We start from the raw sequence: 25,398 nt of genomic DNA on the forward strand, positions 1-25,398 counted from the left end.
CAGCAACGAAGAATGCAAGAAATGAAGTGAGGTTCCGCTCCGCACTGCACCCACCAAATAACTCAAACATTCAACGAGATTTCAATTCACGGCAAACTCACCTTGTCCTTGGTTACTCCGTTCCGTTCAGTCCCGTCCCGTCAGTAAACGACAGGACAGGGCATCTTTCCATGCTTGCCTGACTGACTGAAATCACACCAACAAACCATCGCATTAGTGCCATTCCTTTCCCGACGAGGTGGGTGCGGGGACTAGCGCGAACGCAGGTCCCCACTACCAGAAATTATACGCTCGAGTTACCCACATTTGGGGTAATCGCAAGGGTCAACCCAATCGAAGTGCAATGAAAGAGCCTCACCTTGAGAGGACTGCCTCCCTGATCACAGTGCCTCCGCGTCAGGTAAGTATGAACTTTTTCAGCCTTCCCATGGACCGCAAAACGCAACTGCTCTGCACATAGCTTGTGGTGGCTTCTTGTCGTCCCAGAACCGGTAAGGCAGGCCGGTGACTCCCTCCTTCCTAGGGAAGACAAGAGAAGGTGGAAGCTGGTCAGTCTGTTGTTTCACTTTCAATTGTTTTATTTCTTCCCCGGAGGGAAGTGGGCCACACTCGGAGGTAGTGCTATACCGAGCAAACCCGTGGCCGGGACGAGGCAAGCCTCTTTTCCACGGCCCAGTTCCAAAATCAGTTTAATATATGAGCTGCTCGATGAGCAGCGTATCAGATATTAAGCTGATAAGAACAGATACTACACTTGATCTTAGCCAAAAGGCCGAGAAGCGGATGCCATAACATGCTCGCAGCAGACGGAGTGCTGCTAGTCTCCTGGTCGCGAGATATGGTGGTCTGATTGTCATCCGTCCCAAGTAGGGAATCTACAAAGCCAACCTGAAAACGAGGCCGGCGCACACAACGATTGTCTACTTGTACAGTGGATGGACGGACGGACGGCAGGCAGCCACAGCCACCAGGACTGCATGGCATTTGCGTTGACGGCAAGAGGACAAATCCACATGGTGTTTCCTCCGACCTCTTTTTCACTTTCCTCTTATAAAAGAGTAAATTTTCACGGCAAATGACTTGTCTACGACCATACCACAGGGAAAACACCGGTTCTCGTCCGATCACCGAAGTTAAGCCCTGTCGGGCGGGGTTAGTACTTGGATGGGAGACCGCCTGGGAATACCCCGTGTTGTAGGCTTCCCTTTTTCGTTCTATCCACTTCATCATCTCAAAGAATCTCAGTTCCCCCCACCAAAGAAAGTTCCAATACAGCTTTTTTTAAAACACAACATGTCAAGCAAATGTCAAAAATGAGAAATGCAACAAAAACAAAATAGTTCACACGGGAAAGGCGAACTTATATTCCCGAGGGAGCGCGTGCGCGCGAGATCTTATCAAACCAACGTTTATGACATCAAAGCTATCTTTTTGTCTGAGCAAAGAACAGGACACGGCAAGTGTGAAATTGACGCACTGTTATGCATTGGATGAAAAGACAAACTAGTTAGTGGGGAACATGTGCATACAACGACGGCTAGAAAATTATAAAATTGATCTAGCGAAAACGTGACTTGGTGGAGTTGACATTTTCACTGTTCTCTGCTCAACACGGACAGTATTCAGGCCCCATTTGTTCAAAGGGTGAACAACATTATTCAGAAAATAAGTCACTATCCTTCCTGAGTATAATACATTTACTTTCGCGATAACAATTCAATTAATTCATAACACAGAGAAACGACAACGTGCGTGTTGGCCACAGAAATGTAACGCCAACTGCCCTGGCCACTTCTCATGTTACTCAATGCACGCCGGATCGCCAGAAGGCAACATAGTACAAGGGAGGCATAAGAAATCTATCACGCTTACAGATAGGCGATCGAACATTGCAAACATACATCTACTTACGTTTTGCAAACGATGCAAGAGGATAAGTGCTCCATCTGCCCTCCGGTACTTTCTTGTTTCACTCGTCGATCGATCTATCCTCGATGATTTCTCTGCAGCAACGAAGAATGCAAGAAATGAAGTGAGGTTCCGCTCCGCACTGCACCCACCAAATAACTCAAACATTCAACGAGATTTCAATTCACGGCAAACTCACCTTGTCCTTGGTTACTCCGTTCCGTTCAGTCCCGTCCCGTCAGTAAACGACAGGACAGGGCATCTTTCCATGCTTGCCTGACTGACTGAAATCACACCAACAAACCATCGCATTGCATTATGGGTAATAGAATGGAAAAGCGCGCGTAAATTCCCCGCTCTCGAACATAAATACTTTTTAGTAAAGTCTCGAAGAGGGAAAAAAGTTCGAATAATTTTTATAAGAGACACGAAGTTTTCATCCTTGAAGTCCCTTAGGTGGATCTTTTCCCTACCTCGAGGCTCTACACCTTCGCAAAGCTGGGCCGAAACGTTACGCACCACTCGCGACTGCTTTCGTGAAGTGGTCTTTCTTTATGTTCTCCCTCATTTCTTCGAGCGAGAAGCGCCCAATTGATGCCATCTTGGAGTTAATGATCTCCCAGGCACTTTGCGAAGGATGTAAAAGGAGAATTGATCACTTTCTAAGGCTTGCTAGTCATTATACTTTCCTGTTGCACCAGTGTAAACTCCTGTCCGTTGGTTTGCATCCAAGTCGCTGCGCACACTCAATCATTTCTTAAAGTCATGCCTATTCTCCTCGCTCAATTTTTTGCCCGGGATTCACAAAGAAACGTCACTGCATAAGGCAAAATTATCTGACGCCGCCCGGGATACGTTCGTTAATGTACCCACACAAAGTGACATTATAATTTAAATCCAAGAACATTTATTTCTTCACTTCTTTACTCGCGGCCAGATAATAACAACAGCGAGGTTTCTCGCGTGACCAAGCCACATTCAGTACATGACATGCTTGGAAGAAGTCAACTATTCCTTACGACTAAGGCTGTACCTAAAATATACAAATGAAAAGCATTACAAGACAAAGGTACGAATGTTACATTGAAAGGCATACTTACCGTGTTAGCAATAACATTTCTACCAGATTTCACAATGAAGCTTGGGGAAAGATTCCTATATCCAAAGACAATTCGGTAAACTCGGTTATTTGCAGATGTTACCTTCTTAGTCAATTTCACTTCCTTGTCTGAAATTTCACACCTACCTCGTTCATGCTGAATACCAACAGAAAGTGCGAAAGTTGCATAATTTAGAACGTTTAAATCGACAACAACGAGTGCCATATCTTTAAACTACACCCGTGAATCACACTTGTCTTGGAAAACACTTGTTCATATTAATTTAAATTGTAAGCCGGTAACGCTGAGCGACGCTCAAAGTCTAAATCTTGGAGGGTTTCATATCCTACGTAGCTTTTCAAATATAGCTTACACCTCCGATCATTTCAATACTCCACAAAAGCCCAATAAACACAAATTAAATGAAGCAATTACTATTCAAAGGACATTTTACTCATTTCGATATCATCATGATGCGTCCAATGATTATGGAAGAAGCCTTATCCTGATTTCCCACGAAATGCATCCTTTGCAAATGCTGTAATATTAGTATGCTGACTGATACATGGGTAAAACTGCATTCCAAGCTGCATTTCATACCTTTCCTTTAACTCTTAATAATTTATGCAATGCTTATACAAAATTTGACACTGTTTTTGTATAGTGTACCCGCAAAGTGAATAGGTGTGTATACATATATATCAACATAAAACAACTAGCCATATGGGCATACCCCCTAAATTTGTCTTCTCAAGTCCCAATATTTCTTCAATTGCTCATTTCATATTTACATTTTTCCCTTTCCTTAATTTCTAGATTGACCTAATGGAGAAGGATTTGACAGTTCCACATTATGAAGATGAACTTCTGAGAGTGCCACCCTTTTTGGTGAAATAGCACATTGTAGAAAATATATATAAGAAAAAAAAATTAGCAAATGCCCGAGATACCTATGCTATGGAAAAAACCCTTTTGGTAATAAGTAATAAGGCAATCTATATCTCTGTACTAAATGAAATTTTCCCAAATGTTAACAGTATTAACACCTTTCAATAAAGAAGTCAGCAACATAAGCGCTTAATATCAGTTACAACTAGCCCTCTTTACTCTAACCTCTTTATTTCATGTATCAAGACCTCTTTTGTCACGCATTGAGAACCACAGCTTTTTTTTTTTAAAGAAACAATCACGAAATACACTCAAACTAAGCTGAACATTTACTGGTACAGAATAATTTGACCATGCCAAAATGTTACCAGGGATACAATGCTTTTACACATTGCTAATATAAGCAGGAGAAAGATATAAAACACAAATATCACTTCTACTGAAAGAAGGATCACTATAGAAAAACCAAGATAAATTAAATGTAAGTCAGAGATCCAAAAGGAGGAGTAATAACGATGACAAATACAACAAACTACTGTTTATTAAGGCCTTGTCTTTCAAACTACCACAGACCAGAAGTGGTCATTTTCCTCCCAAAATGGACTTCTCAGCTTTCATGTAGTGCATGCAAGGATAGCACACTAACTCGTTTAGCATATAGTAAATAGAACACTTTCTTAGTCCTTTGTTCAAAAACCACAGAAGGCCTACTTTACTACAAAAAAACCCCCCCCTAAATGCGTGACTTTTCCTCACAGATTGAGCAGACATTTGTACAATCATTCAAAGTGCATCGAAGACCCAAACATCAGTGTGAAGGGACTGGTCAAAAAGTATAGGGGGGGGGGGAGAGGGTGGGCCAGAGCAGAAAGGGGGTGGGTCATCAGTTTTTGAGCCCTTAGCAAGGGGTGGGTTGTTCGATTGTCAGCGACTCATTGGGAGTGGGTCATCTTATTTTAAACAGGAATAGGCACATTGTTAAATAAATATCTTTTTACAGATCGAGGGCTTGATTCTGTTGAAATACCTATAACAATAAATTTAAAGCATGGAAGCTTTAACGACGTACAATTTTATCTTTGTTCATAAAATACAACTGTTAAACCGAAATTAAAATCATAAAAAAAGAAATCTCTCTTTTCTCTCTTTTTGTTAACAAATACAAAAATTATATAGTAAAAAATGAATGTGCTTTCCACTACAGTGTTGTTCCTTCTGCAAGACTACAATTACAAAGTTCTAAAATAATTCTTGGATTATCACCAAGAACTCCTTTATATTATACATTTCATAATTATAAACGAGCACTGACTCAGAAACAAGCAAAGACTGTGTTTTGCAGGAAGTTGGGAGTGATAGCTCAGATAAAGACGATATCCCTCTTGTAAAACTTGCCTCTATAAACAGTTCGAGTTACAGTGACAGCAATGTGCCATTAAGCAAACTTCGCAACACAATTTCATGGCACCAGGATGAGAACCTTTAAATAATAGGTCACTAATTAAACATGGCTTACAAGAGCTGAAAGAGTTAAATAATTTTCTCCTTAGTTTTACATGCTTTTGTATCCAGTTAAAGGGGCTAGGTCATGCAAATTTAAGCAATTTCAGCACTGCTCGAATGGTCATAGTATTAACTAAAATATCAAAATAACTGTTCAAAACTATAGAAGAACTCTAACAAAACACAGGGAAGCCAAGAAGGGACATGGATGGACAAAACTGGAGAGGACTGAAATGGATTGAATTTGGGTAAATTTGAAAAATGTTGGCCCACCTTTTTTCAAATTTATATCAGTCTATATCAAGATTTCATTTACAAAGCTGGAAAATCATTCTCAGTTGTTATGTGGCCGTGATTTTGCAAATGAAAGACTCTTGCTCTCCCAATTTGACGTTTAGAGCTCATTAAGAACAAAATTAAATAAAATCACCTAAAGTAGCGTGACCTAGCCCCCCCTTTAAGAAACAAACCTAACGGTAAATCAACACCACCACAACTTTATATACAAGTGTGATAAAAGTGATTATATAACAAAAAAATATTTTATCAGGGGGTGGTTCATTTAAGTTTCAGCCTTAATTAAGGGGTGGGTAAAATCTTTTTGTGCCAAAAGTAAGGGGTGGGTCATGTGTTTTTTATTTGCCACATTTCCAATTGCACCCCCCCCCCCCCCTGCCTCCTATACTTTTTGACCAGTCCCTAACTGGTAAAGGCTTGTATGATATGAATGACTACACCATGACAGAAGGCAGATAACACTCATTCATATTTGCATTTTTTCATCATTCATGTCAGGTGAGGGGATGCTCAATAATATTATTTCTTCTTTTATTTGCTTACTCGTGCATCAAGGTTCCAGAGCGCTACAATTACACAACCTTCTTGTCAGCCATTTTGTTCCCTTGCGATACAGCAGTGTCATGTGACTGTTAATAGGACATTTGCATGATGACACCATTTGACTACAAGTACCACAATCCTTCAGGTTTTCCTTGTCTCATGCTAATTAGAGCTATTGTTGTGGTTACCCCACTGGGAATACAACATCTAAATAAGGGAAGAAAAACAAACTGAATTCTGGTAGTTATAGTCAAACGACGCCATTGTGAAAGTTGCCTATTGCTCCCTTAAAAGCCCCTTTTGCAAATCAATTTCATGCTCCCATTGATTTTAACAAAAACTCCAATTCATCAAACTTTCCCCTTGAGGCTACTGGCATAATTTATGTCATTTACAGCCAGGAAAAAATAAACCTCCAGGAAATGACTGATTTGTAATAATAGTCAAAAACTCCATTACCCCATGGCCACGAAAGTTGGGAAGAAAATAATAATTTAAACAGCAAATCTCTCCTTAAGTAAATAATAATAATAATAATATTATTATTATTATTATTATTATTTACAACAAAGCACTCTTGCATGCCATAACATGAACTTCATAAATCAGCAATTTAACGAAACAGGCAAACCTAGATAAAGGTATGGAGATTTCATTCAAAAGTTCCCTATTACTAGTTGACAGGCTAAAAAGAGAGCTTATAATAATTATTTCTTAAACTTTACAATCATTTGTCTGTAACCTTGCACAAAATGGGAAGCAAATTAATACACACAAGTGATTCATTAGAAACAGGTTTAATAAGTCATGCATTATTCTTCAGGAGGTGGATGGACAACACCTTCAAGTCAATAATATACATCAATTTTCAGATACACTATCAACATTAAGATAATGTAGCGTATAATGTCTATCAGGCATTAAAAGCACTAAGGCTTTATCCTTGATCTAAAGTGCAAATTGAATTGCACCTGGCAGCCTTCATTTACATGCTTTTGACTACCATTAAACCAAGACATTACTGTTTCAACCAGTTGATGTCTTTTTGACAAGCTTTATTGAAAATTGAAACAACAAAGAAAACTACCTCTACAATAAAATACAAATAATATGATGACAAGTTCACATATAAAACAAAATGCCCTTGGCTGTTAAAAAGGTGTACCAGCTACCACTATGATCACCAAACAATCTGAGTTGACATCCACCTGGCCTTGGCCATTCAATAGGTGGATAATGGTAACCCTATCCAGTGGGTAAAGAGTAGTTTAACCAATTGAGTTATCGGGTGGATAGTGCTATCCACCCTTCAAACAAAAGGGGCTTATCAATATGACTATGGAGTGCAAATATGTGCACGCAAATTGCAATAAGCGTCACAAAGTGTCCCCTTGCTCTTCATCACAACTTCAACATCACTTCTGTCTTGGAATACAGACAATTATGGATGTCACCAAGTGTCCCCCAAATGCTGCTTGTCAAGTAAAGATAAACAGCTGTGTTTACCCACAGCTAAAAATAAAGCTTACCTTTCCCCTTGCCCAATTGTTGGAAATAGGTAGCTTAGACTTAAAGAGACACTTCGTGCTGGTTGTCAAAATTAGGGGTGCATCTAATTAGCGTCATTTTTGGACATAAGTGATTGCAGCTGGCATCAACAAGAAATAACTGGGTTACTGCATGGCTACCCACAATATCAAGTTCAATTAACCTTGTTATGGCAAGAGTTTGTAAATTTATTTAGTAACCAGGTTCCAATCCAATACTGATCTTAGCCTCTCATATGTGACACCACAATATCAAAGAAAATTTTGACCCTTTTAGTACAAACCATACATCACACACCTTACACTTACAATCCAAACAGGTTCACTTCAGTACACTGACCATGTGATCTCTGATCAGAAGTCATCACTCTTCCATAAGTATACTTCATAACTGCAGCTGTGTCTAAAGAAATGGCCACATACAACAAAAGATGGACTTGAGATATGTGGACATATGTCATCCATAGTTACTACGTAACTTACATGATTAAAGCTTTGGATGCCCAGACAACCCATACACACATTGGTGCAACTCTGATTAATACTTCACTTTTAATTCAAAATGGTGGATCTCCCACATGAAAACACTACATTTTATGGTTGCTGGATCCTCTTGGCTGTTTTACCACAACTATGGGGAAATATGGAGTGAGATGATGCTTGCACTTCAACTACACAATTTTAGCTATTTTGTCTCTTACAGTCACCTGAAAAATTCAGGTGCCTCCAATGGGATTCCAGTTCAATTATCTACCAACTGAGCTATGAAGCCACAGAGTAGGTTAGGTCAGTTGGTCGGAGCATTGTACCAGTATCACAGAGGTCATCAGTGCAAATGCCATTGGAGCCATCTGAATTTTTCAGCTGACTATAACAGACAATAATTGCTAAAATTTTCCACTTAAAGTGCGAGGATCACCTCACTCCTTTGCCTGTGGCCCGGACTTTAAATGTATAAACATTCATTTCATTTATAGAAAAATAGTACAATGTCAGGGGAAACAATATTGTGGTCAAACGTATTAATCATGCTAAATTTCTGAAAGCTTTGTAAACAAAAAAAGACAACCGAATAGATTTTTTCATAAACCAACTAAACACATTTACTTATGAGTGAACTCTTGGTGACATTCAAAGATGTATTGGCTCAACAAAAAAAAAGACAACACTCAGTTATAATTACAATAATAATAATAATAATGATAATAATAATAATAATAATAATAATAATAATAATAATAACAATAATAATAACAACAATAATCCATTCAATGTAACCAGTTGCAACAATACAATTATCAACAGTCACTTATCAGAAACAGTGTTACTGTGCTCCATCAAAGGAACTCATTGTTTGTCTTAACCCATTCACACCTCAAACGCCCTTAAGGATGGTAAAATTGTCTGGTGTTAGACAGTACAATCTATTAACACTCACTCTCAGTTGTCTCAATCTATTTCTGCATGTGTAGCCATACTTACAATATACTACTGCCTTTCCTGCATAAGAACAAAAAAACAGTAACACAGATGAAACATATTATCTATTTTCCTGATACGAAGAATAGAGATAAAACAGGACTTACAAACATTAAACATTAAAAGTAAAACTTGGTGGAATAAAAATTAAATTCAATCAAGGATATGAATGTTTTTTTAAAGGATGTCTCCTTGAGCTCTCTTTAAGGTACTTTGTCATAGAGCCATCTCAGACATTTTTTCCGCAGTTCATATATGATCCATTTTATATATCATTTCATCATTGATTTATTCCTCACGGGAACACAACCCTCCACTAATAGAATGTTTCCACATGACGTCATGGCAACCATGTTGGAGGAGCAAAACAAAGAAACAGCAGCCATGTTGGGGGAGTGAAATATCCATTTGGAAATTGAACTCCAGTTTTATGCAAATTCCTCCTTTTGTTTTAGTATGGAAATATTGCTGCTGGTCACATGAGCAAAAACACTCTACAGTCCATATCTTTATAGTAATATTGATATTTTAGCAACACATGTACCTGGCTCAACCAATGCAACATCTCTGATCTCTCCATACATCTCAAGTCCTTAGATCTAACATCAAGTTCGGCTACATTGTACAATGTAGGGGACAGAAAAAATGAATATGTTTATTTTAGCATGAACACATTATAACTTCAATTTCTTAAGAGATACTTGACAGTTCATCTATATTATGTATATGCAGAGACTGTTTATTTACGTGCTTGCTTGATGCCCTTCAGTTAAACTGTGCAAAGGTGTTTCATCAGTTGCAATAAAGTTTGTAGATATCACATGTCATGCTCATCATGGCACATCATCAACCCTAACACTTTTCAAACTGTTCTTGAACACATGCAGTCAGGGTTGTCAATGTAAAAAAATAGTAAAAGAACACTGACCTGTGACATACACACATATTTGAAGAGGACACTATTCACTATTAGTGGAAACAGGCTATCCTTTTTTAGCATATTCACCAGTGAGCATATAATAGGACTCTTGTGATAGCGTTTGATCATTCCTGACAGACACTACACTGCAGTGTCAACTGTCTAGTCTTTGATTTTCAACTTTTTAAACTTTCTATCGCCTCCAAAAAACCCTTCATGCTCAACAATTCTCTGTACTGCTCTAACATACACGTAATTCTTTGGTTCGCTTAACTATCTCCTTCAAAGTCACCATTTAGAGGCACCTACATGTAAAAAGTGTACAATATGGTTGTCCTTTGATCTGTGACTGTACAAGGGAGAGGAATGGGTTTAATACTGGATTGACATCATAGAATGCTTTGCATTGAGATATTTCTTTGAAAACAGTGATGTAAAGTAATTTTCATTTTTGGGTCATGGTTCAAACTACGACCCCTTCTCCCTCATTTCAAAGTGAATATAATTTATAAAAAAGTTAATTTTCACTTGAAATAAAGTTGAAACAACAACAATACATTTGGGACAATTTTGGAGAATAATTAAAGTGGAAAAGGTTGTTGAGGTGATAGGATCCAAACCTGAGTGGCATCAAGCTACTGTATTTCCTATTGTTGACCTGGTTGCAGCACAAACCTTACTACATAAATAATTCATCAAGATATCTCAAATCATACAAATATGTACCTTGAAACAAATACTATCTCAAAAAGGTGAGCCTTCATCCTACATCTTTCGATGTCTTGGGAATTATTTCCATAGTCAATCTTCCTTGCACATGTTTGTTGCAAGTGGCTGGGAGCACCTCAACATTGGCTGCACAATATCAATGATGAAAAAAAAGAAGATCATCAAACACTATTGCTTTATTAGACAATATGTTATATTTTTCTTTTCAATAGTTAGGCAACTTCACACAAACCAATTATTAATTAAAGTTGTTGTGAAATCTATTTACTATAATCCTAAAATAATGATCAATTAACTTCAAGATTAATCATTTCATTCTTGTTCATTTATTTTTTTGGATGATCTTATCACAACTAACAACTGACACTTATTCACACACATTCTTGGGTTGCACGTCACGTCACAAAAAAGTAAAATACAAAACTCAAGAGCCTCTTGAGTTTTTATCTTAATCAGCTACAAGACGTTTTAAAAATATATCTGTTTGCATGTTTTCAGCTCGGTTCCATGCTTAGTTTCGAAAATAGAGCAGTTTGAATTTCAGAGGTTTTCACAGTGCGTGATATGTTGGTGGGTTTCGAAAAACAAGCCAGTTGCATAAAAACACACAGTGTAGATTTCCCTTGGGGTTTTGTGGCCTAAACAGCCAATATACTTGGAGACGTGTCTATATGAATGTTTGCTAGCTCATCATACAGCAGAAAGACAGCCAAACTAAATTCCAGATGTTTCTACAGGTTTCCAGCCGCCATGTTGGTGTACTTCAGCAGTACACCAACACGGCCCCTCCATGCTAAACTCTACAAATTTGAGTGATAAATTTCGCCGAATAACTCAAGTATGGAATATTGCACAGCCCTGAGACTTGGACCGGTTGCTTATTTATTCCTTGTCTATAACAATTCCATTTCTTGACTCAATTTCTTAAATGGTAAGCGATTTTATGTTTTCACTTACTGTAAGTGACGTGCAACCCAAGAATTAAGAAAGTCACAAAGGCTAATCATACCAACCCTGTTCTTAGGGTCTCTCCTCTGTGCCTCAATAATTATTGATGGTGGCAGAGAAGAGAGACCCTGGGAACAAGGATGTTATAATAAGGCAGTGTAAATAATTGACCCTTTGACGTCCAAACCGGCCAGACTTAGTATTTTACTCTGTCTAATGCCAGACGATTTTACTCGTCAATGGGGAACCCCTGGGAGTCAATGGCTTAAGGTATCACCAAACAGTTGTTCTAGAAAGTTCAATAAAATCCCACACAAGTAAGCCGGTTGCGCTCTTAGTGCCACAGGCTCATGGAACTGTGCACTGGAGTTCACCTGGTTCAACGGTAATGTATACAGGGGCAGAAGACCAACTTCACATGTTAATTATATCTGGCTATAGGAAACTACAATGGTTTAAGTTTAAAAAAACCTAAAGGACAATGACAAAAAAAGAAAAAAAAAAAAGGGAATCTTGAGGTAAAAAGCATCACTTCTGTCTTTAAATCACTCCAAAAAAATCTCTAGGTTCCGCTATAGTCAAGGTCGTGTCGGAAGCTGAACATACATGCTACTGAAACAAGGTTCTCGTACATTCTAAATGTTACACATCGAAATTAACACCTCGAAACAATAAAAGCACTCTGCATATGGTGTCATGCTTTCATCTGTTTCTCGGTGTTTGGAACCGCTGATGAAACACTCGCACTCGTTTTTGACATACTGTTTGAAGGAATCAAATGCAGATTCTATCAACCCTAACATTAAAATAAACTAAACTATTTAATATTAATTGGTAAAATACATATTTGGGATTGCAGGAGGAAGGGTGTACGTCCAAATCTTGAAGGTTTCAAATTTAATTAAATATCAAACAGAAAAATATATTGCAACTAAGAATAATGATTTAGAAACTTTTTATAGAAAATGGACAGACAATTTTCCACTCTACAATACTAATAGTAAGCGTCAATGTAATGTCATTGTAATTTAATTAATCATTAATTAATTATTAATTAATTATTATTGTGAATATATATAATTAACTGATAATTAATGCTAACAACAGCAAATGCGCAGCTGTTTTAGCTACTTCCTATATGTTTTTACTTGTGTTGTAATTGTTGTATTTGTGACGAATGAAGTAAAAATAAAATAAAAAAAATAAAAAAAATAAAAAAAACCCTAACATTAATTAAAATGCACTTTGACAATGTCTTCATGAAGTGATCTAAACATGATCATCGATTTTGCTTTTGAAATGTGGCGTTAAACCAAAAGACACCCCTAGAGAAGTAACATTTGCTGGCATTAGATGGAGTAAAATCTGTTAAGTTCACTCCCAGGAGTCAATGGGTTAATAAACTCAGCTTTCTACAGTGACATCACAAGGTAAATTCATAACATACCTTTCATTGTAGATAATGCCATCTGCAGAACAAAACCATTCAAAAACACAAACAAATACATTTAATGCTAGATGTATGATAATTATACAGAGTAATATTATTACTATTAGTGCTGCATTTAAGCATGTACAGGTCAACCCCTTGTTTTAGATGAAAAAAATTAAAATTTTCCTGGTTCCCATGGACCTGTCTTTTGAGTGCAAAGGTTAAGGATAACCATGAGCAACAAGCAGGTACTTTTGGCACATTCAAACAGACCTCCTTAGCTATAATTTGAAAAATTAACAAATCTAATTGCAGCTTCCACTATCCAAAGTGGCCTCTTCTTATTTCTTGATGGGTAGAAATGCAGCAATCAACACACAAATGGAATGCCAGAGAAAAGCTACACAGCAAAATAGATCTCAAGGTATTAGAAACCGAGCCACAAAATTGACAATGTGGTAATAACAAGGGTATGCTTAATACTTCATGCACTGAAATATTCATTAAACGTGGGTATTAAAGAAAGACAAGTTATGTTCATTTGGTCATAGGCGTTCTCTGATCATCGGAGGTGGTGTGCCCCATTGGTTAGGGCACTTACCTTGACATCCAGGGATCACAAGTTCAAAACACACTCTGACCATGGGTTGAATTTGTTCCTAGATAGTCCCTGGTTCAACTTCTCAGCTGTTACTTCCTAAGAATGGGCTAATGGGGATGTGCCGCTGGATGCGGTCACATTTTCACAACTGGATTGACTATAATGGGGTTGCATTTTCAACAGAGTTACTGACAGAATTACTACAATGGGGCCGCAAATTGTCGGGAGTTTGCGGGTGAGAAAATTCTGGCTAGTGCAATTTAAAAATGGATGGACTTGACATTTACAAGTCGAATTATTGGTACTTTCCTCCAAACAAGTTGAAGGTTCAATTTACGTACCGGTACATCTGAAGTCCAATGGTATGGCTTGAACTGTAATAATTATTACATTTTGAACCTTCCCCACGGTTGTCTTGGAATTGATAACTTCAATATTTTGGAAGGCCCTTCAATTGGATTTGAAGTGATTAACTTCAAATCAGAAAGTTTACAAGGGGACTCCAGTATTGGCAAACGGAGGTGTTGTTGCATTAAATGGACTTTCACCACTGAGTTAATGCTAACGAAATTGTGGAGTTAACTTGATATTTCAACCCCCTCACAGTCCTGAATATAATTATTGAGTTTTGTTTTAGGTAGATGAAGGCATTCTTGAGACAACACTAACAGATTATAGTCCGAGGTTTGCAAACAATCATGCCAGCAGCATATCGTGGATTTGTTATTTAATACTTTTTGCACAGCAAATCCTACCCTAGGCTTGATTTTCCGCCGCTCACTTGAATTCGGTTATCCTCCCTGAGAAGAGACAGTTGGGCACGTGAGCAATAGATTGTGTCTGTGACGTAATTCAAATATAATTTATGCAAAGTTAATAGTTGCGGGGAAATAGCATTAGGCATCCCAAAACATTGATTTTAACAAAACAGTAATTACATAACAATGCTTAAAACGTCTGTGCGACGTTTCCAGATAATACGAGCTTCAGTGTGTGGTTAAATGATCAATGTGACTTGAATTCAACCAAATCTTCAACTGCTTCAGCTCTCAGTCACCCTCATTGACCCTCTAATATTGCCACCAAAAAGTCTGCAGTAATTCCAATGGAGCTTGAGGAATTTTACACTTGCTCTTACATTAGCGAAGTCTGACGAGAAATCGCAATAGCAATGGATTTGAAAGCTGTATTTGGACCTTGGAACCAACCGGAAAATTAGTGAAGTTTTTGAATTTATGCGGTAAAAAATGACAATCCCCATTCTCAAGCTTCTTGAACACTTTCCGTTGTTGAAATCTTGGATGTTTCCTATCTTAAAAGCACTGTATAGCTTGCACAGACCAGGTCAAAGAACACCTTTGCAGCCAAAAAATATGATTTATGCCTGACCGATTTGTGCAGGCGAGTTTCTGATTGGTGGAGATTAACAATGGCTCACAACACATGTCCAGCCGTGATTTCAGGGGTGATTGCTGGCTCATTTCCCGAAACAGCGGCTGGTAATCGAGCCTAATCCTATCCAATGTAGAGTTACTATGCCAAAAATTTATATTGTAAACAATAGAGTTCAAGGTTGTTTTGAACAGGTCCAAATATCTAACTCTGTGAATGAAAACACCTGCCAGCTAGTTGAAATTTGAACTTGCAACTTCCTCAAAGCAAACTGCCAAGAATAGAGACACCAACATTGCGTCTCAAAGCTGTGACAAAAACTAACCCTTTTTGTGAAATTAAGATAATTGCCAACGAGTCACCCTCGCGAGGACGTGAGGGTGACGAGGCGGCAGCATTATAAAGCAGTGTGCGCGAGTTGATTTTGGTACGTACAGGGAAAAGATTTCTCGAATTGAAATTCAGCATAAGGTAATATAAGGTAATGTAAGAGTGACATCATCGGTAATTGTTTTCGAGTTAGCCAATGGGATCGCGGGATCTTTTAATCTAAACCAATCACATCAGGAGTATCATGATCGGTGACAAGATGACCACATGGTCGATCATTTTCTGGCATATTCTGGCGTACTCTTGTTGGCTTGCGAAGGTGTGAAGCAGGCAGGAAAAGGTGAGTGGAAATATTGATATTATACACTCGTGAGCTCTGTTTACCAGGTAGCCACTATCTGTCAAGCTTAAGGGAACTTAGCAAATCAATTTGGATAGTGTTCTTTTTCCAAAATTTCAGGGTTCGGAGCTTGCAACTAAATTATCTCATCAGAAGTTCTCGGGTCCAAAGTTCACTTAAGGTCCAAAGTCCACTTACTGAAGTGCTTGCACCGAAGTAACAGCTCACAATTATTATGCTTCTATTGTGTATTTTGTTAGTGGTAAATCATTGTAGGGGCCCTAGTGGTGTGACTAATTTGGATTTTCCACGTGGATATCAAAATGTTACCATTTTCAGATTCCGCGGGAGATATTTGACTAGACGTATACCTTATCCTTCTAATGGTAGTTTCAATTCCTTTGCAATTTCTAATAAAGAAGCACACGCATTAAATGGAAACATAAAAAACTCGGAAGCTGCAAAACTGTTTGAGGAAAATAGCTATTCATTTGGCAGGGATCACTTCAGTAATTACTGTTTAAAAAATGACGGCAAATTTTCCTGTGCAGTTGATTGTTTCCTGGAGCTGTGTTACGGTGTTTTTTGTAATCATCTTCATACTACTACACGGAATGAGTTTTTTGACATTATCTACGAGTCATGTAATCAAAGAGGAAACCTTGGCGCTATTGACATTGTGCGAGAACCTGTGTGGTTATGGCTCAGAGACAATTGTATGTCATTTTCTGCAATGACTGCCAATGCTGTTTTCAGTGACATATTACATATTTGGGCAGGTTATGTAGAGTACAAATATACTTGTATTATATATAATTTGGTTGCCACATGATGTGCAGCATGACTGATTGCATTGCTGAACAACAAACAATGACTTAAGCTCCTCACTTATCACTCCAACAGTTCTCAATGCAAGCAGATCAAAATATATTTAACTGTATTGTGGAGAAGGAACTTGCCAAAAAACAGAAGCAAAATGTATACATAAAAGAGTAAAAAAGGAAAAAGAAGAATAATGAATCTGAAACTGAGACACCTGCTAGACCAGGAAAGCAAAATATATACGTGAGGGAATACAACAGGAGAAAGAAAGACATTGAAACTGAAACAGATCAAAATATCTTCAACGGTTTTGTGGACAAGGAAAAATATTTGTCCTTATTTGACAGTCAAACAAATGGACCAATTCATTCACACAAATGGCCAAAAAAAATTATGCGGGATTTCCATAATTCTTTGAAATTCAAAATCTACAAATGCAACATCTGCCATGAAGCATGGCCATTGTCAGTAAAACATAAAGAGGAAGCTACTTATGTCTGCTCTAGGTGTGTGCGTGACAAAAATGCCACAAAAAAGTTTTCAGTTGACAATAATATGATACCTTCACAAGTACCAAAAGAATTGCAGGGTCTTACACAATTAGAAGAAATGCTTATAGCTCGTGTTTTCCCAGTAATATCTGTTTATACAAAACCAGGGGGGCAAAAGGCATACAAAGGCCACTGCATTAATTTTTCCCAAGATATTCAAGAGCTAGCTAACTCATTGCCAAGGTATCCAAAGCAGCTGCCTGTGATAGTTGTGTCTGTCAAAGGCAAAGATAATACTTATAAAGATCTTACAGTAAGGCGTGAAAAAGTGAGCTGTGCGCTACATTGGTTAGTTCAGCATAACCCTGTATACAAAAATATCACGATAGATTATGACTGCTTGTCCTCCTTGCCCTCTGACGGCACCCCAAGTGAGCTGCATCACATTGATTGTATCGAGAATAATAAAGATATAGATCCAGACAGAGGTCCCCTTGATGTCAATGAAATACCATTCAATGAAGAGCCAGAATTAAGCAGCACAGTCCTTAATCCAGTAACCTTAAAGCCTCAAAAGCAACTTATTACAGATCAGTTGTTGCAAAAGCATAAATTAAATTGGCCACATAGAAATACAAGTCCTATGAATGAATTTAAGATCAAATTTCTAGTGACAATGGCATTTCCTACTCTATTTCCTGATGCTAAAGGAGACCCTACAAACACTGCTATAAAGCGGGGAGTGACTTTAGCAGAGAAAATAAGACACCCTAATTAAATTTGCTGAATATTCTAATGAAGGCTGGACTTACAGGTTTGTAAGCCATCCACAGATTTGCATATTGGGCTTTTAATATGATTCAAAGGCATAGACGTCTTGGTCAAGGGAGTATTTTTTTTGAAACAAAACCCTAGTGATGCAAAGCTGATTGTGGAACAACTTAAACCGATGCTTCAGTCGAATAATCAGTCAACTTTGATGTGCAAACTTATGCATTATGCTAAAAATGTAACAGGTAGCAATAGCTACTGGCACAAAGCAAAAGAGGATTTACGGGCTACCATTGCTCAAGTAGGACCTCCTACAATTTTTTTCACGTTGTCTTGTGCAGAGTACCATTGGCCAGAATTTCATAATCTTTTAAGTAATGACCACTGTGGAGATATCAGTCCAAAAATGAGACAAAAACATGTTATTGACAATCCACATCTCATTGACTGGTTTTTTACTGAGCGAACAGATCGCTTTGTGAAGTTTTGGCTGAAGAAATCATTACAGGCTTCTTGGTATTGGTACCGATATGAATATGCTGTTCAGAGGGGATCAATTCATTGTCATGGAGTTGCAAAATTGCAGAATGATCCAGGGCTTTGTGAACTTACAGCATTTGCACTGCAAGGTTTTTTAGCTTCAAAATATATCAAAGAACACCAAACAAACATATCAAATGAAGAACTACAAGAACTAAAAAACAAGGAAAGAAGAGGGCAAAAAGCTGAGGAAACTGTTTGCCAATATGTTGACTTTTTATTAACTACTTGGAATCCTTGTTCCAGATGAAGGTTGGTCCAAGCCAAATTCTCATCCATGTCAAACACCATATCTTTCCTTAAAAGAAGAAAAAATGGAAGACGACTATGTAAATCTATTGAATTCTGTTCAAAGGCATACATTATGCAGTACTAAATATTGCCTTAGGCAAAAAGACAGTTCTGAGTTGTGCTGCAGGATTAATTTTCTATTTGATAACTGTAAAAAAACTAGGATAGATTTTGAACCTGTCCATACAAAATCAGGTCAACCAAAGTATAAAGCAGTTATTGTCACTAAACGAAATGACTGTAGATTAAATCGTCATCAACCATTGCAGCTTCAGGGATGGAGAGCAAATTGTGATATCCAAATTATTGTGGACTACCAAGCATGTTTACAATAAAATTATCTTGTTAAGTACACATCGAAAGGGGAAAAAGCATCTTCTGTTGTCAATAATGCATTCAGTACAGTTGTTCAGAAGCTTTCAGACACAAGTGACTTTCATAACACGTTCAAACAGATAATGATCAAATCTGTCGGACAAAGGGACTATTCAATTCAAGAGGTCATGCATCATTTGCTCTCTCTTAAGTGTGTAAGTGCTTCTTATGAAGTGATAAATGCATCTCTAGATGGCTCAAGAAGAATTCAAATGGTAAGGGATGAGGAATGTTGTACTGCCCCATCCATGCTTGATATATATGCTGAGCGAAGGAAATATATTAAATCATTTCCAAGTGTACTAGAATGCAACTTTGTACAATTCACATCCACATACATTAAGAAGGGCTCAAAACTAGAAAAAAGAAAACGACCAGTAATTGTTAAAACATATCCAAACTATTCGTCAAATCCTCAAAATCAACACTATGGGCTTTTTTTGTAAATATCAACTACTTAAATATAAACCTTGGGAGCATACACCAGATGATGCCTGGAATAATGCTGAACAGTGCAATGAAACATTCAAAACATTTTGGACGGATTTTCTCAGTAGTAACAGTGGCAAGGCTCTAGTTCCTGACTGGGAAATCAAGTTACAAACCTTAAAGGCATCTATCAAGCTAGAAACAGACAATTTTGAAACAGAAAATGATGACGAAGAGGAAAAAGAAGAATGGATGTTTATGTCTGAATTGAATATTCAAAACAATGCTAATGATGCAGAAAGTTCTGTCTTAGCTCCTAAAGGATATTGGCACACTGTTACTGAGTGCTTAGATGAAGAGCAACTAAATTCTGTAGTATCTTGGTTAGTGAATCAAAAATCTCTGAATAATCCTCAGTGGCAAATGCCAGCAAGGATAGTAAATATTTCAAGCTTTAGTGTAAACCAAAGATTGGCATATAACATAGTTTGTGATCACTTTCACAGAAGTGACAAAGAACCTCTACTTCTCCTAATTAAAGGTATTGCAGGGTCAGGGAAAAGTTATCTTATTGATGCAATTAGAAATGTACTCCAAACAAAATGCAAGGTGCTAGCTTACACTGGAAAAGCATCTTTTAATGTGAATGGTGTAACCTTGCATTCATTTCTCAAATTGCCAATTGGCTCAAAAAGACTCACTGAACTAAAAGGAATAGCACTACAACAGCTTCAAAGTAATCTAAAAATGTTAAGTATTTGATAATAGATGAATATTCTTTTGTTGGTCAAAGTTTGCTTGGCTGGATAGATTCTAGATGCCGGCAAGCAACAGGCCTGGCAAATCAGAGTTTTGGTTGTCTTTCTGTTATTGTTGTAGGTGATATAGCACAGTTACCCCCTGTTGGTGATAAACCACTTTACCATTCAATGCCCAAAACAGATAAGCAAATTCAGGGCTATCTCATGTATCAACAGTTTAAAACAGTAATTCCATTGATTCTTAACCACAGAGTTGATGGTAACAGTAGTGAGCAGCACCTTTTTAGGGATCTTCTTCTCAGAGCATGTAATGGTGAATCCACACCAGCTGATTGGCATACATTACTTTCCAGAACTCCAGACCGTGTATCAAATATCCAGGAGTTTAAAATGTCATCAATAAGACCATCGTATCTCAAGTCTAGCGTTGCAGAGATCAACATTGCCAAATTAAAAGCTCTTAATCATCCAATAGCAACTATAAAAGCTCGTCACTCTGGTGGTGCACAGAACCTTAGCTCAGATGAAATGGGAGGCCTAAAGCCTGTGATTTACTTAGCAAAAGGAGCGAGAGTGATGCTAACTATGAACATCTGGACTGAAGTTGGACTTTGTAATGGCACCCTAGGAACAGTATTAGATTTTGTTTATCCACATGACCAGACTCCCCCGACACTACCAATTAGTGTTCTCGTACAGTTTGATGAGGATTATAATGGCCCTACTCTTTCTCCTAGATTTCCAAGATGTGTTCCAATCTGTCCAATAACACAGGTTTCTCAAAACATATCAAAGAAATGTGAAAGACAACAATTACCCCTTAAGTTAGCATCCACAAGAGTCAAGGTTTAACGCTAAAGAAAGCCTGGGTTGATCTTGGTCCTTCAGAAAAATCTTCAGGAATGACATACGTTGCACTTAGTAGAGTTAAAAAACTTGAAGACCTGATTGTAGAACCTATGACCCTGGAGAGACTGCAAGCACCCCGTAAAATGTGTAATTTACATTACAGACTTAAAGAAGAAAAGCGGCTAGATGGTTTAGCCAAACTTACTTTGCAGAGTTTATTGTAGAATCCGGTTGCTCAAAATATATCAAAAATCAATCCAATAAAAGCACTTTTTACAATTAAAGTTTAATTAACCAACATTAACCTTGCCTCAAGATAATCTAGAGGCTAGAGAATTTTAGCTTGTTATAATGGCATATATTTATTTAAAACTGCTACACTGTACTTAACCTTAGTAGATATCTTTTTTAACAGATTCTTTGTGAGAAAATGTCAAAGCGTACGCCACACCTTAACTCAGGTAAGTGTTATTATTATAAGGGGTTTGCGGGGGATGGGGTGAGGGAGGGCAGTAGGAAATGCAACTAATGCAAACATTATCAAAATTTGAGCCTTCAAACAATCTATATAATTTTTCCATGCCACAGGTGAGCAAACTGGTGAATAGATGCTAAACACACAGTCTACAGTTATTCATTTCCTATTTGACATAATTTAAGCCCTGTAAAGCGCTCAAAGAAAACAGATTGGTTTGAGTTCCATCTGCAAACAAGTCCCTCCAAAGTACAGCATGTAGTTGGATTTAATATCCCAAGTCACTCAACCTTCATTGAACATAAGGAATCCAAACCCCCTGTGCTGCTGTCAAATACTAAGAACAATGATTCTAACAAGGACATTATCTTCAACCAACAGTCAGTTGTAAGGTCTGCACCAGCATTCGACATTGACTTTGATTATTCTCCAGACATTGCCGCATCTGTATCATCCTCCTCTTCAGTGCAGCCTGCTGTTACAATCACTCTAGAACAGGTACCAACTCTAAAGATTAACCAGAAAATCAATGTCACAGCAACCATTTCATTAGGCAATGAACAACCCAAGCCAGTTGAAGTGAAATATACTCAAAAAATCACACTCGTCAAAGAGGATCGTGTCTTAGAAGACGAAACAGGAACAGCTGAAATTCACATTTGGGATGAGCTCATCAACAAGGTCAAAAATGGGACAACATATGAATTCCAAAACCTGAACATCAAGCACTTCAAAGGCAGCACCCACTTGGCAACAACACCATCAACGACCTTCAAAGAAGCCAGTAAACAACTTCAGTCTGTGCAAGGACCTACACTACTGGAAAACCCAGAAAAAGAAGTTCAAGTCGAGATGTTCAAGTTTGTTAACAACCTAAGTGTATTCGTGGCTTGCCAAGCTTGTAAAAAGAAAATAACGGAGAACTCCCATCAAAAATATATTAAATGCAGGAACTTTGGAGTGCGGCAGTGTCAGAGTGACTGCAAGAGAGATGCATCTGTACAAGTAAAAGTACAAATAGATGGTCTACAAAGAATCATTGTATTGATAGATATATATACGAATTATCTTCTGTTACACTCACTATGGCTGAAGATGATGTTTGAAACATCGAAACATGTTCCGAAAATTCAAAAGTGTGGTTGTATTTTTTAAAATATTACTAACAAATAGATGGAAAAGAAATGTGGCTAACAGCATTCACAGATGCCATTGAAAGTCTTCTGGTTGTGTCTCCAGATGTTTCCCTTATGAGTAACTCAGAAGCCATTGAAGCCCTGCTCATGGACCTTACGGATATCCACTTCACCTATAATGTCCACAAAAATAGCATAACCGAGGTCACATCTGTTTCACATGGACTGCCGTAATGACACTATAGAATGATCAGTTAATGAGCCTTCTTGCCATGAAGCTACTATAAATTACGTTGAAATTTGCGTTCTAAAAGTAAGTTAAAACACAGACATGCAATATTTTAACATTGCGAAAGACAATGTATAGCATGTGGAATTTGCATCTGTAATCTCTGTTACAAGTTAAGTTCTTCAAGACATTTTACAAAACAAACAATAGCATGTGAGATTTGCATTTGGAATCTCTGTTACAAGTTGAGTTGTTAAAGCCATTTCAAAAAAAACATAGAATGTGAGATTTGCATTTGGAATCTGTGTTACAAGTTTAGTTGTTAAAGACATAAAAAACAATAGCATGTGAGATTTGCATTTGAATTCTCTATTACAAGTTCACTTCTTAAAGATACTTTTAAAAAACAATAGCTTGTGAGATTTGCATTTGTAATCTCTGTTACAAGTTCAGTTCTTAAAGACATTTTTAAAAAACAATAGCTTGTGAGATTTGCATTTGTAATCTTTGTTGCAAGTTTACTTCTTAAAGGCATTTTAACAAACAAACAACAGCATGTGACATTTGCATTTGTCATCTCTGTTACAAGTTTAGTTCTTAAATACCCTTTGAAAAAAACGAACAATAGCATGTGAGATTTGAATTGTGATCTCTGATACAAGCTTGCATTTGTCATCTCTGTTAACAAGTTGTTTCTTAAAAATATTTTTCACAAAAGTAATACCATTTCGCATTGGGACTAACATTTGCAATCTACGTTACAAGTCCTGTTTTTAAATACATTAAAAAAAGTTACAACTTCTGTTATTAAAGCCATTTTAAAACAAAGAAGAACATGTGATTTTAGTTCCATCTTTGTCAAAAGTGATGCAAGGGACATATTTCACCTGTTATCTACCCCACAAGTTGAATCCTTCTAGACATTTTAAAAGCCAAAGATTGCACTGCTTTTTTAAACAAAGATTCAATTTTAAAAATGGTCTATCCTCTGGTTACTTCTTAATTTTCCCTCGGCACACAGCTGTGCCAGTGTTTACTCGTTGGCACTCTATTGGTAGGTATTTCTAGTAATAATTAGTATATACTAAAACAGTGGATAGCGTTGAACGTGCACACTGATTGGCTACTCAAACTCCAGATATCCTTTGCTATCCACCTCCAAGCAATTCATGTGGAATTTGGGCCCGAAAATGTTGTAATCTTTGCAGGAATAAATGAGCTACTAAAACAACTATTCACCTCAATGTTGGTGACTAGTGGTGAATATTTACCTTGCCACTTTGTGGCTCGGTAAATATCCACCACTAGCCACCTCCAGTTCGGTGATAAGCTGTTAATTACCGTTATAGGAAGGTGTTAGCTTTTTACTCATATGAACTAATTTTTTGGTGACTTTTTGCATTTGCAAGCTTACAGACTGCATTAAATCCCAGAATCTGGAGACCAGAATCCAAAATCTGAAATCCAGAATCCTAATTTAAGTATCTTAGAACTAAGAGAGCACTGCTGATTAAAATACATGTATGACTATAAGTGGAAAAGTATAAAACAATAAATCAATAGTTGGCATGTTGGAAAACTCTCCAGCATCCCTAGACTTTCGAAAAAGTCTTTTGTCTCATGTAGATGCCGCGCAACACAAAGGACTTTTCATACTTGATTGGTGCGAAATTTTAGCGATCCAAAAACAGGTCACTGAGCTAGACCAATCAGAGGAGTCCTCGCAGACCCCAGGGGATAGAGTTGTCAATCAAATATCCGAAATATGCAGTAAAGCGTGACTTTCAACGTAAGGCTACTAAGGCCATAGGATATTCCGAAATTCGCGATTATCAGGGGAAAACAATTCAAGCATATCTGTCCTGCAGGGAAGTGTTTGTCTGCTCCAACCGGAGCTGGGAAAAGTGTGAACTTTGAGCACCCCCTGCATGCTTTTAATCGTTTACTTGGAAAGAATTGCAATGCTATCGTCTTTTGTAATTGTTCAACTGATTTCATGGCATCACAGCGTCATTTGTAGCTATAGGAGACAACAGATTTCTAAATCTTAGGTATAAACTGGTGTTTGCAATTCCTAAGGCGATTCTCAACAACTATTGACACATTTTTTGCCGACTGAAACAAAAAATTTTAAAATGTGTCTTCACCAACGAGAGTCATTGCATCGCTAAATAGTAAGTTTCACTAAGATGTAAGCTTATCTCTACTTTTGTTCCGGGTCTAGCATGTCTTTTAATCCTGGTCTAGCACGTCTCCTACACCTGAAGCCTACC

At 37.6% G+C, this 25,398-nt stretch overlaps 1 protein-coding gene, 1 long non-coding RNA gene, 3 other non-coding genes and 1 pseudogene across 5 annotated transcripts; 3 read left to right on the forward strand and 3 right to left on the reverse strand.

The window, feature by feature from the left end:
- Positions 1 to 245: 245 nt before the first annotated feature.
- On the reverse strand, positions 246 to 408 carry LOC138001555 (U1 spliceosomal RNA). Its single transcript, XR_011123240.1, has one exon. It is a non-coding gene; the product is annotated as a U1 spliceosomal RNA (small nuclear RNA).
- Positions 409 to 593: 185 nt separating this feature from the next.
- Positions 594 to 784, reverse strand: LOC138001583 (U2 spliceosomal RNA). Its single transcript, XR_011123265.1, has one exon. It is a non-coding gene; the product is annotated as a U2 spliceosomal RNA (small nuclear RNA).
- Positions 785 to 1,082: 298 nt separating this feature from the next.
- LOC138001662 (5S ribosomal RNA) lies at positions 1,083 to 1,201 on the forward strand. Its single transcript, XR_011123323.1, has one exon. It is a non-coding gene; the product is annotated as a 5S ribosomal RNA (ribosomal RNA).
- Positions 1,202 to 7,049: 5,848 nt separating this feature from the next.
- LOC137998818 (uncharacterized) lies at positions 7,050 to 11,040 on the reverse strand. Its single transcript, XR_011122825.1, has 4 exons — positions 10,911 to 11,040; positions 9,810 to 9,880; positions 9,269 to 9,286; positions 7,050 to 8,189 (listed from the first exon to the last, which is right to left on the reverse strand). It is a non-coding gene; the product is annotated as an uncharacterized lncRNA (long non-coding RNA).
- Positions 11,041 to 15,865: 4,825 nt separating this feature from the next.
- On the forward strand, positions 15,866 to 23,130 carry LOC137999463 (uncharacterized). Its single transcript, XM_068845234.1, has 4 exons — positions 15,866 to 15,956; positions 21,685 to 21,746; positions 22,194 to 22,784; positions 22,934 to 23,130. The coding sequence occupies exons 2-4, from the start codon at positions 21,716 to 21,718 to the stop codon at positions 23,128 to 23,130; spliced, it is 819 nt and encodes a 272-aa protein (XP_068701335.1). The 5' UTR covers positions 15,866 to 15,956; positions 21,685 to 21,715.
- Positions 17,097 to 21,509, forward strand: LOC137999462 (uncharacterized; annotated as a pseudogene).
- Positions 23,131 to 25,398: the final 2,268 nt, after the last annotated feature.

This window comes from Montipora foliosa, chromosome 4 (genome assembly GCF_036669935.1).
Source record: "Montipora foliosa isolate CH-2021 chromosome 4, ASM3666993v2, whole genome shotgun sequence".
NCBI classification, from domain to species: Eukaryota; Metazoa; Cnidaria; class Anthozoa; order Scleractinia; family Acroporidae; genus Montipora; species Montipora foliosa.